The sequence below is a fragment of the Gobio gobio genome (assembly GCF_949357685.1).
Source record: "Gobio gobio genome assembly, chromosome: 1".
Taxonomy (NCBI): Eukaryota; Metazoa; Chordata; class Actinopteri; order Cypriniformes; family Gobionidae; genus Gobio; species Gobio gobio.
Genome location: NC_137097.1, coordinates 58,504,243 through 58,518,699, shown reverse-complemented (window position 1 = coordinate 58,518,699; position 14,457 = coordinate 58,504,243). Strand labels below are relative to the sequence as shown.

The 14,457-nt window shown below is 38.6% G+C and overlaps 1 protein-coding gene across 2 annotated transcripts in view; it reads right to left on the bottom strand.

The window, feature by feature from the left end:
• epn2 (epsin 2) overlaps nt 1-14,457 on the bottom strand; it is a 30,476-nt gene that overhangs the window by 8,493 nt on the left and 7,526 nt on the right. For both annotated transcript variants that reach the window (XM_079823851.1, XM_079823852.1), the window contains exon 3: nt 6,318-6,430. In XM_079823851.1, the coding sequence (XP_079679977.1) occupies nt 6,318-6,430 (113 nt within the window). The remainder of the gene's footprint in view (nt 1-6,317; nt 6,431-14,457) is intronic.

Sequence of the window (14,457 nt, the reverse complement as noted above, 5' to 3'; positions counted from 1 at the left end):
AACCAGGGCTGCTGCGGTTTAGTGCGTTTATTGAAAGTGAAATGTCTAATGTTTTGTGTATTTTAGTGTAGAGTCGTAATATGATAGACTGGGTAAACCCAGCCTGATCTGCCGGCGATTTGATTTCGCCCTGCAGCTCAGTCTGGAAACCTGTACATTCATTTCTACTGCTTCTGTAAGACTTTTGTGGGAACCAAATCACAGACTGGCTCATCCACCTTGTGCGCTATTGGCAGGTTTAACACGATGACGGATAGAGAAGTGATGGGTTGTTGCCCGTTGATCACGCCTCTTGTGGTCTGATTGGTTGAAGGACTATCCAATTGCGTACAGACTCATTTGAATTATGCTTGTTTATCACGCCTCTTGTGCAGTAGAAAATACAGAGCAGACTCCCCAGACCAATGATCAACCTTAAATTGAGCTTGGTCTGGTGATAGCCAGACAAGTGATATTGAGCATGATGGTACAGAATGATTTAGCAAAGACAACAGAGAAATGACATTGTTCACCCAGCAGAAAAGTCTGAGATGTTTCACTAGAAGCCTCATTATATCAACGGTTAGAAAGCTACGGTTCCCTTCACATCATAATGATCATAAATCTGGGACATCCGTCTCATACAATTATGTCCATTTATGAAACGACCCCTAGTTTGCCTGACAGGGAAGGAGCTCACAGAATGAATTTCCCTTTAATCGACATCTGACAGCTATACGCTAACAAGTACAGTGAAGTTTAAGAGGGCCGGTAGTGCTACACAGAAATATAGGAAATCCCTACTGTGTGCACCTCCCTCTGAGACGAGCCCCTCCTCACCAGCACCATTTTTTTTTGTCCATTTGGAAATTTATCCCAGATGTCCAAGCACAGAATTCCTTCACATTATGTTTGAGCAGCCATCGCTGACGAGTCCCAAGCATAATCAGGGCTTCCAGGAACATTATATTTCTTACTGTATCAGCTGCCCCACTTCATCACTTTTATAAGACGTGCTAGACGCGTTTTTAATTCCCAGTGAGACAGTTGTGTGGTTGTATGGCTTCCACACTAATTTGTAAGTTTCCTAAAACAATATCCTCTTTCTGGACTGGCCCAACTTTGCATGAAAAGGACAACAAGGCAGATTTGTCTAACTTGTAATTGGGAAGAAAGAGAGCCAGTATAAGGTCATATTTCCGATTTCTTGATGCTGCACACTTAGATTTGAAATGCAAGTACAGTGAAAACGGCATTCATGCGATGCAAAAAGCCCTGCGCTTGCAATTAGAAATGAAACTTTTTCCCAGAAATCACCATTGCCTAATAATACAGTGACCTGATTTGTATATGTAAAATGTACAGATGCCTGATAGGCACAGTAAGGTAAATCTGCTAAGTCTGACAAGACCACATACAAATGTGTCTATTCCTGAATCGGCTATTCAAAGCTGTAAACTTTTAGAAAATCAAATATTACGGTGACAAACACCGGCCTAAACATTAAAGGTGCCATAGAATGGAAAACTGTATTTACCTTGGCATAGTTGAATTATAAGAGCTCTGTACACCGAACTGACATACCGTGAGCCTCAAACACCATTGTTCACATGTAAATCTTGTGTGTGAAAGACCACTGAAAAACAGGCGATTCCAAACATAACACGGACTATGACGTAACAGTCGGGATCATTAATATTTACGCCCCCAAAATTTGCAGGCAGTATTAATGTGAACCTGCACAGCCGAATCATCAGAAGTTCTGCAGGTATTGTGAAGAAGCAAGCAAGGACAATAGCGAAAATGACAGACCATGCATATAAATGTTATGTTCCAGGCTATTCAGGGCATGTGAGCACTTTTCATACCCTTGCCACAGAACAGAACTGTCAACAGGCATGGTGGATTTTTATCTATAACAGGATACTGCACCAATTTAGTTCAAAGTTGTTAGCTCTGAATAGTGTTTATTTCGAAAATATGACGAAAAATGTTCATTGACTACCTTTTTTTCCCCATGACTAAGACAAGACGAGATGACAAACGTCCTTGAACGATAACTGTGACTATATAAAAATGCAATATCGTTGATGAAAAAGACGAGATTAAAAAATAAAAGCTTAAAAAAATAATAATAATAATAATAATAATAATTCACTCTTTGGTCTTGTGGGGGGGGAGAGGAGGGTTTAAACGTTTATGCTTGCAGTTGCCAGATTTCAATCATTTAGATCCCCAATCAGAGCTTTTCTGTTAAAAGAACACACATTCTATCCAGTGTTTTACTTTGCAATCTGGCAACCAATGTGCACGCGAGCCCTCTTTCTCGCACGGAAGATCGGAAAACACCAATAAACAAGAAAGCTGAAATTCAGCAATCTCCATTTGAGATTTTCTGTTTAAAGTGTCAGGCGGTCAGTCTGTGTTCTGTCACGACTCACAAGCCGCTTGTGCTGTTTGTGCGATTAAATCTGCCATAAAACCTTATATAAATCTTATAATAAATCCAAGCATGGATCTCTCGACTATTTGCGACTGTGTTTGCTGAATAACTGCACTTGAGTGAGCTACTGAAATGAGCCTTGCTGTGAAACAGCCAATCAGAGCAGAGCTCAACAATATTATTCATGACCCTTCCAAATAAGGTAATAACAGCCCATTTCCTTCTAGGGACAAATCCCATGGTTGTAAATGGACATGTGAAACCATATTTAGAGTATTTTTGCCCTTACCTAAGCCAAATACCTTCTATGTAGATATCAGAGAAAAAAAATTCAAATATTGTATGCATTATGGCATTCTACACCACAGATTTAAACTCATGTCACAAATATTTGTCCACATTTGATGCAGTAAATGACTATTTGATTATGTTCACTGTGGCTAGACCTTTGCTAATGGAGGACCATTAGAGCAAGTCATTCTCTGAAATTACGTGCTGCTTGTCTGGGTGGTGAAACAATATGGTTTTAACTGTGGAGCGGTATTCATGCATATTGCAGCACATTAAAAACAAGGAGTGAAAATAACCAGAATTAATAGCTGAAATAAGTTATTTCGAGCTCAAAGTGTGGAGGAGTTCATAGAGATGCACAGTCTTATTTTAAAATCTTTTCAAATATTCAGACTTAAATGTATGCTGTGGAATATGCCTCAAACCATGACCAAAGCAGATGCAGCTAGAGTGCTTCAGGGATTATGTATTTTTGGAGGCCAAAATTAAGAAACAATTTAGCATTTTAACACTGCTGGTTCCATCTTCCTGAGGTCAATGGGGTTTTTGAATAGGTTTTTGGTTAAATGCCTGAAATGAGGTCTGTGGTTAACACAAGCTCATGATATTTTCATGTTTTATTAACATAAAATGCATCTGTAATACCCCACTTGTGATTTTATTAAAGTTTTTGTCTTGAAAAAGGCAGTTGCTAACAAATGGCTAAATGGGACAGAGGTTTTCAGGGACATTAAATACCACGTAAGAGGTAAACTCATCTACTTACTAGACCGCTTTTGTTTATAATTGCAAAATATGTCAAAACTAATTGAGGGAACCAGGTAGATGCTAACTTCCAGGTTGGCCTACAAAAATATGTAATCACTGCAGCACATAAAAGCTATAAAAGCTGTCTTTAAATGTACCTCTGTGCTTCTAGGTAGACACGGCGAACAAGCTTAGAACAAATAAGACTTTTCAATCCACAAAATCACCAACATTTACCTTGAATTAAAAATTTGTTTTTACATTATTCATCTCAGGTTTCGTACAACCTTTTGAGAGTGAAAAAAATCAAGCATTTTTTCAAGGGCTTTCATGTATGGATGTAACGATTCACTCAACTCACGATGCGATACATGGTACTATGTATTTTCTCACAATTTTTAAAGACAAATTACATACATATACATATATATATATTATATATATATAATCCTTTTATTTCTTAGATAAAATTCTGCATATTTCTTTGTAAAATTAAAATATGCATTTTGGGTCCAATAGCAACTCAACTGAAATTTTTAAACAAATCCCAAAAAGGTCCCTTTAAGGAGATCTTCCAATGCAGTTTTCTTGGAGGAGGTTGTTTCAGCTCTGTCTGTCTATCTAGTCAAGAGGCTGGATACAGGCACTTCTTCACCCTCAACTTGCACAGAGGAATAGCAGAAATAAAAAGACTGTCAAATTTAAGTACAACAGTGACGGGTTTCACATTGTTATAAAGGCAAGATTTTAATTATAATAATTTGTATAATTTGTATCATCACACTTGCAAGAGTTAGAAAAACAGAACACATTAGGGCTGTAACGATTTGACCAAAAATAAAAACCTCGATTAATTGAACATTTGACCTCGATTACGATTAATGAACGATTATTTTGCTTTTTTTTTTTGCCCTCATAAGGTTTTTGAGTAAGTTCACTGATAAGGTTTGTACTGTACTGTACTATTAAAGGTGGATTTTTTTTTCTAATGAAAAAGTGCATTTCTTTGTGATTTTAAAGTACTTGAAGAAAACGGTTGACTTTCAGCAGTTATTGTCTATGGGGAAGATTTCTGCTTGTTGTACACCAGATACAGATACATTTGCACATAGGCCTACATTACATTTATTTGAATGCATTAATGAGAGAGTGATTGTGTGTGTGAATTACTCATACTGTCTCTATTCATTATGAAGCTGTGGTTTGTACTTACTGCAAAGGTATTAAAATGTATGCCTATAACGGTTGAGTTTCTTAGCTCCTTTAGTGACTTTACTTTAGTCACAGGACAGCGTTGACACTGCGTTTCTGCGCTGCTCTCTGCGCGAGCTTCTGTCTGAGTGTTCGTTTGTCACAATATATCAGGCATTAGTTCAACACAACACACATCTGATGGTCGAAACTCGCTTTAATGTTCAAACTGGCAGGGCTTAAACCACCGACAAATGACAAAATTTGTGAGGACGCACTTGATAGAGGTCTGCCTTCAGGGCCCGCGCGTTTTCAGAGACGCGACACGGCTCGGGTCTGTGTCACAGAAAAAAGCTGAGCACTGAATGGAGAAGTTTTCCGTATTGTTGTTTTTGAATAGTGCACAATCGCGTTATATGTTGAAACTGGCAAGCCTTTAAACACATTTACTTGACAAACTTTATGAGCACGAAAGTGAAAGCGATCTGGCTTCGGGGCTTGCGCGCGCCGTCCCGTCTCTGTGTGTGTGTGTGTGTCAGCGCATAGGCTATAAGAACAGCAATTAACTGACCTGTATAAACGGTGTAAAACATGCAGTTACTATAGTGAGTCTGGGCATTTATAAACACAGATAACTGCTCCTGCATCTCTCTGTGTGCCTGCAAACTGCACTTGAAGTGACTGACGGGGCGGAGTCACGTGAAAACCGAAATAACCGACATGGGAAAAATACGTCGGTTAGAGGTTCTGAATGACGGTTTCGGTTATTTTTCGATTAATCTTACAGCCCTAGAACACATTTCGGAAAAATATGCCTTAATCAACAAATTATTGAAAACAAATCCATGTACACTTTAAGAGAAACAGCACAGCGTTCCTTCAGTCTGTGGAATACATCCTCATGCTGGTCTTTGTCTTAATGAGGCAGAGCCTGAAATGCATTTACTATGGCAGAAAATGCCTCGTATCTTTAGCCATGAAATCATGAAGCCATTTAATCCGCCAGAAAGTCAAAATGCCACCACACTTCCGATTTTAAGTCAACATAAACTACGTGCTTGCCGTCGCCATGCTTCTGTTTGACTGTGCGTGCACATAGGCGCGCTCATGTTCAACTTACATATGAATGAACTGAAAACATTTGCTGATTTCTCTATTCTTCGCGCCAGTGCAAGCACAGTCCCTACAACTTGCTCGTTGCCATCGTGCCTGTAAAGCGAGGACACAGTATAAAGTTTCAGCGTTGTGTATCGTGATGCATTGAACATCTCAACCGACTTGAATTGTCACACATTTGTATCGATTTTCAACCGGCTCCAAGTGAATCGTTACATCCCTACTTTCAAGTGCTAAATATTATCCAATTTTAATGTGATGGTTTGTACAACTAAGAGTTTAAAGATGTAGGAAAACGAACACTAAAAAAAAGACATGAAATTACCACTATAACTGGTAAATGGCGGCAGAGGAGGAATTATTGACTCCCTATTTACACTCACTAATATATGGAAAAAGTAGGAAGTCACAGTCTTGTGAAAAACAAAAACTTTTCTTCAAATTGTGACTGAATAAATGTATAAATCACTGCAGCTGTGGGTCAAAAGAGGGCACCGGTGCTACTGCTCTCAAACATTAGTCTGGAGCCCAGTAACGTTATGTACTGCACCTGCTCGGCAGCTTCTCGACTCATGGCAAGAGCCAATTGCAACTGTAGCTCTTCTTCTCCACTCGTCTGAGGTCTGGCTTGCTCCAACTCTGAAGATGCATTGGGAGATGTGGCTGAAACAAACAAAAAACACATACAATGCCATTATAATTCAAGCAATGCACTTCTACCACACCCGGCTGGGTCATCATAAGGCAGGAATCGGGTGAGCCAACAAGCACGTTACAATTACTGCCAAACGGGTTTTATCAGTTGCTCATATACCCAATTTTTAAGCTAATTAAAGAAGCGAAAATAAACATTGAATAAAAATCCATGAGAAAGTTGTCAGGCCAGATTAAAGTAGCCAAACTTCCATCTGCATGCTGGGTAAGTCACAAAAGCCTGCTGATTATAAGCTTGTTGCTAAAGCAGTGGACGAGAGTACTTCCTCCTATACTGATTGGATTAGGGCAAGCCATGTGCTTAGGAAACACAAGCATCTCAGAAGCACACGAAGCACCGGCCATTGAGAGCCAAACACCTTACAAAGTACAGGCCAGAAGGCTAGAATTAACTACGTTCCTAAAACTACCACAACTGCTAAAACTATAAAGAGCATGACGTGTCTGACAAAAAGAACGGTGCGTTTGCGTTAAGGCTCTGATGTTTTAAGTCTCCATCGTTAGTCTAGGCGGTCTTGTTGCAAGCAGCATCAATCAATAGACTGCTCGTCTGAGATCCATAAGATCACTGACAGCCATTAGGCCTAGTCTTGATGTATCGCTTCAGTAACGATCAGAAAAACTGGACCTGGAGACTCTCAGTGCCTTTAGAAACACAGGCTTCCCGGTTTCTAACCCTCGAGGGAATGAAAATTACAACCAAAGGGCTTGAGATTCTGTGGGAAAAGCAGTGCAGGCGAATAGGGGAAATGAGGTGGCGTGAGCGTGGTGCTTTGGTGAGGTCACAGATGACATCACAAGTGCTTCCAGGCCGCACCACGCCACCCTTATTGGGCCAAAGTGGAAATATGACTCATTTGCAAACTGCGTGGTTCAACGTCAATTTCTTAGAATCATAACTTGAACAACAAGAATCATTTTTCATTCATAGACTGACTGAGAAAGATCTTAGGAAAAAAAAAGTGTAAAAAAAAGTGAATACTACATAAGCACAATACCGGTATAAACATATCTATCAGTACAATATGCATCACATGACTAACCGTTTCATTGATTTCGAATTGGTTTTCACAGTCTACACTACAACATGAAAACTGTGTTTTCCGATTCATCCACTTTGGGAAGTGTTTTCAAAAAGCTTAGTTTTTCAGTCATAGAAGCACTGTCTCAGTGCGGACGGAACGCCAAAACAGAGAAAAATCCATTTTCAAATAAAAACATATTAGTGTGGACATGGCCTCACACTTTTATTGGCATGAAACTGACAATAGGAATGTTTTCAGTGCCATGTCCTGGACACCTCAAAATTACATCACAACAGAATCACAGAAATTATACAGCGTGGGGGGAAAATTGTTGTAGTGTTTCGACATCTGAAAATGACAATGTGAAAGGTTTCTAATTTAGAAACTAGAAAGGATTTTCTAAAGGTTTTCCGTCAGCTGTTTTATAAGCACGTTACAATTCACTTGACTAACAGTAATACACCTGTTGACAGCGTACAAGTCATTACTAAATGAAATGGACAAACTTTTCGCAACAAAGATTTTAGAATACATTTTATATATAAACTACCAAATGTATATATCATGTCAGATTATTTAATAGATCACCTTCATATCTAATCAACTTTTAGCCTTTATGTTCATTTAAATGGTATGACAAATTATTAATAAACAAACATTAAAGTAGTGTTTCTGTTTCAATGGCGTTTAAAGTCATTTTAGATGAAGTTTTGAATATCACACTGCCGGACTATCACAACTTTTAAGAATACCAAAAAAGACTGTAAAACTGCAAAGGGTTTTGTGAGTAACTGTGTAAATGTAAAATTTTGTATTAACATTTTAAGGGTAATATGTAAATGCATGACCAGTAAGTTTGGAAAGTACACTTCAATTAAAAAAATACCAACATATTAAGATTTCAGTATTTCTATACACATTATTCATTTTGCTAGGTTATTTTGTTTAGGACTGCAGGACAATCTTGATATTGTGCTTCTGGTTGAAATTGCAAAAAACAATATCCATATTTCATGGTGTCAAATTGTTCTTGCTGCGATAGTCAGTTTTACCGGTGTTCTGCCCCAACACCGGTTACATCGCTTGCCCACCGCGTCATCGCGTCACCGCCCCCACCGTAGTTTAGATTTTTTTTTATAGTGGTGAAAATAATTTAGTTCAGTGAGAGAACAGAGACTACAATTAAAAACTGAACATGTCTGCCCAATGCAGTGTGAGCCGAACAAGAGTTGCAGCCCAGACCAGCAGCAGGAGTCAGATTTAATTCATCACAAGAGTGAGGAGCTGACTGACAAGATGATCGTGGAAGATTTGGTTTCAAAGCACCTATTTAAGCGAGTGTGTCAATGTACTAGGGGTGTCGAAATTAATTGTTTCTACGATGCATCGTAATGCAGACGAGGACGATTCGGTATTGGTTCAGTAAAAGACCATAACCGATTATAATGGATTCTTTTCAGACGTTATTTGTTGCGTAAGTGCTGTCGCGGTAGCATACAATGGAAGAGGGATGCGAGACGCGAGTAATTAAAATGCTCCAACTACTGTAAAAGCCAACATCTGGGCACATTTCAGCTTTTATGAACAACCTGGTGAGCACGCCCTGGAGAACAAACACGCTGTGTGTAAATCAAAGCTATTTGATTTATCAAAACTATTTCATTTACACTTGGGCACAAATGTATCTCCGCAAAACGGATATAAATCCGATCTTCAATTCCCGCACTATATGCAGATTTAATGGAGTTCACATAACTGAAAACAACAGATATGAACTGCATTTTATTGATCATCAGCTAATTTCAAAATCAAAGAGCGCAATAGGAGAGAGTGCGGCAACAGCACTGGTAAGATCATTCGGTTTCTTTACTTTTAATAAATATGATTGTTTGTTGAGCATCTGCGACTTGCTTATGGTTTTATTTGCGGTAGTTTGTGCATTGGCTTGATAAAGAGATACGTGTGCTTCAGTAGCGCGGTCATATCTGGCTGTGTCATATAGCCCATAAGCTCACACGTGTTTGTTTTTTGTTTTTTTTTGCATTGTTGTGAAGAGTAAAATTTACATATGTGGTTTCAACAACCAGATGTATTTAGACTTTAGTTTTCACTGTTTACAATGCGACCCAGACCACCTACTGAAGTGGCTTTTAGTATTTTGTGTATTTGTTCCAAATGCTCCTGCATTATCATTCTTGCATTTGGGTGATTTCCTAGTTATTTTTTGTTATTGACATTTTAAAGCAGGCTACTTGTCCGGTCTGGCAAGTAAAATTCTCTTTCACTAGCCCCTTCAAAAAATCAAATTTGTCCCGGACAAGCAGACAAGTGTTAAGGTCGAGCCCTAACTTTCAGATGGACTTTCAAATGGATGAATTAAAATTATGAGAGAATGAGACAAATATCTTCATTTGTGTTACAAATATGAATGCAAGTCTTCTGGGTTTGTCAGTATTGTAATTTTTTTATTGAGCCATTTCCTTAACTTAAAGTCAGTGAAAGACAAACCACAGAATAAAAACCTTTGTAAAATATGTGGTTATAGATCAGGAAAACTAAACACTAGAAAATCATTATATCAAATAGTTTCTGTCGTAAAACACTGAATAATATTTACAAACCGAAAAAAACCTAATCTTAATTTTTAGCACTTATGTTCTAATTTTCTTCAGTCTCTTGAAGTGTGAATTACATTTGACTGAGAGCCCATTTACACTTTCTGGAGAAACAATACTAGGAAACTAGCACTGGAATGCAAAACACTCCTGCTAAAACATCAGCTTTTCTTCTAATTTTCCTTTTTTTTTATGACTCAGCTGTTTACTTACTCTTTGGTGCTATGAAGCTCCCCACACACTCTTTATTTGAAACTACATTTTGCTTAATCCAACACACTTAAATGCAACTGAAGACAAAGGACACACAACGAGAAGGTCAGAAAACGTTTGCATGTTTAGATTTCTAACTTTACACCATGTGGGTGATTAAAATGCACTGGCTGACTTCTCCTGAGATAATCAAATCCTGTATAAAAGGGGCTGGGGGGAGTAGGGGAAAAGGGAGAGAGACAGCTTCCTCCCAGAAGCACGGGGCAGAGCATAAGACCTCTGGGAATTCAGGAATTCTGTCTTCCTGTAACGAGCTCAGAGAAAAGGGGTGGGGCATGAACGGCATGCAGCTGTCCGGGGCAGACGGACTCAATGCTGCTGCGAGGCACAACAGAGGATGTATCTCCTGCAGGGTAACAGCAGACAAGCAGTTTCCTGGTCTGCAGTGTAAAGAATTTGCCCCATGTGGTCAAAGCTCCAGGTGTGCAGAGTTTCTCGAAATGAATTCAACAAAGTAGACTCCTTTACGACAACACCAGCCCAGATTTAGTTGTTGCTGTTAACAGCAACATTTCAGACATAAAGGGAAAAGATCAGCAGGCTACCAACCTATTTCTGTCAGTAAATGGTTTAATATGGTTCTCAAAGAATAATGCAGCCTGTAGCATTTAAAAAAGCTTTAGGTCCACAGTTTTAAAACCTGCTGCGCACAAAAAAACCTTTATCCTGAAACTAGACTGAATACAATCTGTAAACATTAACACTACAACCATTTTGTGAGGCATCACTTTTGTTCAAATCTGAGCATGCAGATTAGTGCAGGAAAATACATTTCCACAAAATTCAAATGTCCATCATTAAAGTCCTATTCACCTTATGTTGCAATTGACCTATCGGTAAGCCACTCCCCTCGAACGCAGATGAGCCAATAGCAGTTGCGCTGGGACTGGAACTCGGACATCTTTAGGTGTCATAGAGAAACATAGCCATAGAGAAACATTGGAAAATCCGAAGCGCTCATCGGTTTGATGGTCTTTATGCTACAAAAATGCTAAAATGTCGTGCCTGAGGTACTGTAACACTGATTCCAGGTATCCTGAGAGGATTTTCCGTTCTCACGTCATGTAACGTTAACACTGTAGGTCAAAAACACGAAGGTCTACATTTCAGTGCCTCTCCATATTAAACTGGTTATATGTAAATTAATTTAATTTTAGATATGTTTAAGGTCTACATTATCTGTCCTACTAAGGAGGACTCATATTTTGATGGGTATTATAGTCTACGGGTAGTGAAAGGAAGAGCTTGCACGCAGTTTATCAGAGTTGTTTTGCATATAAAAAGTTTACCAGTTATTAACTGCACCCTCGAAAAGGCATACGGTCAGTGTCTATGTTTGTTTACTGTTAGTTGTATGAGTGTTTTTGTGTAATTTGCTGTGTATGTTAATGGTAATGCAACGGAGAGACGTTAATGCGCACTTCTTATGCTTTGTTTGTTCAGCTCTTACGATGATTTTTTGTTGTGAAAAAGGACATAATAAACTTGATAAACCATCAGTTAAGTCTGGCCATCATTCGGACGGGATATACGCTACATTCTGTGTCCAAAAATATCTTGGGATAAGGTTTTCACACTGACAGCTGTCATTGTAAGATATAGCAACTCCGTTTGTTTGTCCGAGTTAGCAACAATAACTAAGGGTGGCGGGGCTTACCGATAGGTCAATTAGGGATGGGACGATTACCGGTTTCACAATAAACCACGATCAAATGTACTGGCGGTTAGTATTATCGTTTAAAATGTAATCATCATTAAAACAGTTTGATTATCGCGATTAGGCCTGCACGGTAAATCGTTATAAAATCACGATCTCGATTCACCCTGTTCATGATTTAATTTTTAAATTCTGCCTTTATTTTGAAAGGACAGCTCTCACAAAGTTCATGGGCTTCACCCTCAGCCAATGACAAAGCGCCTTTTAGTCAAGTGTTTCACTCGTCAGTTCAGGGCTTCACCCTCAGCCAATGACAAAGCACCTTTTAGTCACGTGTTTCACTCGTTGAGCGAGCGCGGTAGTTCCAAAATAAACAAAATAGATATTGATGAAAACCCAGGTCCTAGTGACGAGAATCAGCCAACCACTCTCAAACCGAACTTGTTCGGTGGTGTGGAAGTATTTTGGATTCAAGCAAGACGACGAGGGTCCGTCTGATGTGATTTGCAAGGCATGCTTTGCCCTTGTTGCAGCACCGCAAGGTACCACCACAAATCTTTACCGGCACCTCAAACGTCACCACAAAGTGCAATATGATGAAGCCGTACAAGGCAAGAGGTCCGAAAGTCGTCCAAAAACGCAGACATCTATTACGGACAACTTGCACAATGCGACGCCATCCCCACATAACTCCAGTAGGAGTAAGGAAATAACAGAAGCTATTGCTTACCATCTAGCAAAAGATATGGTTCCAATATACAACGCAGAATGTGACGGATTTCAAAAGATGATCCATACATTGGACAAACGCTACTTAATACCATCCCGCAACAATTTTTCATATGTTGCACTGCCAGCTATGTACAAGAATAAGCAGTGCATTAAACTTCTATTTTTGGTAACCTACTCGAATGGCCAGTTGAATGTTAATTGTACAAAAGGCAAGCAGTTAAAGGGTGTTTCTTCTTTATTCATTGAAGCCTCTATGTTTACAGGCTTGTGGTGATGTGCAATGTTCTATGTGCTTACTGCCAATTTGTTTCGTCATGGTTCATGTGTGCAATAAACATTACACTTCATGAGAAAAAAAAAAAACATTGCAGAGAATCGTGATATCAATTCTAAGCAACAAAAAAAGAATCGTGATTCATATTTTCGTCTTCGTGACCATCACCCACTGTTGTATAGTGAACGCAAGGCAAGTTAACTTTGACCTCAACACCAAAACTACATCTAGGAAATAATTGGACACAAAACGTTGTTTTGATTTGAAAAATTCTCTCACTCACTTGAAATGAACGTGAAGCTTCCGTAAAGAAAAGATGAAGATGAATGAACAAGTTCAAACAAGACTAATTAAGGGTGCCATTTAAGGGCTAATAATTCATTGTATACTTATTACACACATTTATTCTTACAATATAAATAATTGTATATTACGGGGTCATTTTGAATTGAGATTAATTGTTTTAATCGAGCGAATCGAGTTTGTCTGGGACTCCAGAAGGTTGCTGTTTGTAATATATATATATATATATATAGACTGCAGCATTAACATTTAATAGGGGTGTAACGATATTCAAACCAAACCGAAAAAACACGATACACCACCCACGGTACAAACCGCTGTGCTTTCATGTCGAACCGAACGTGTAAAGTACCAATACATCACGTAACTGGTTCGACGTGTGTTAGATGGAAAGGCATGCAGGTATGATGTTAATTCTATTCATCAGGAGCAGTTTATATGATTCATTAAAAGTTCATGTTGGTATTGTGTATTCACCATGGTAACTGTTGTTTCCATAACCCCAAAATGCCACTTTATTTTTCACTTCATGTTATTTTGTTTATTTTTATTGTATTAACAAAATCTGCTATTTAATAGCTTTAACTTATAAGCCTATTTTTTCATCAGTATTAGTCATATTCATACAATGATGCCAATATATAAAGTTAATCAAGATAAAGTTAATAAGTTGAATTATTGTTGTTGCTATTAAGTTAAAAGTGAATCTACTGTTATTTTTGCTGGCGTGCCTGCCATGAACCCTGACTCCACAGCAAAAAGAACGGAACAATGGCTCCAAAACCGTGATATGAACCGAACCGTGGCACTGGTGTATCGTTACACCACATTTAGTCAGAAACTATATTAAATTTAATGTTATTATTTTGTTAAGTTGTCTATTCAGAATCATGGGAGAATCGTGATTCTCAATTTATCAGAACCATCCAGCTCTATAGTGTGAGCAGTGTGTTCACAGAAAATTCCAAAAAGAAATGGCACCCTTCAAATACTCAGATGATGCCCCATCCCCAAAACAAGTGTGGAATATTGGACACTTTATGCACTCAACTGTCACAACCTTCCTTGCGTAGCAGTGCAGGCCAATCAGATGCTGA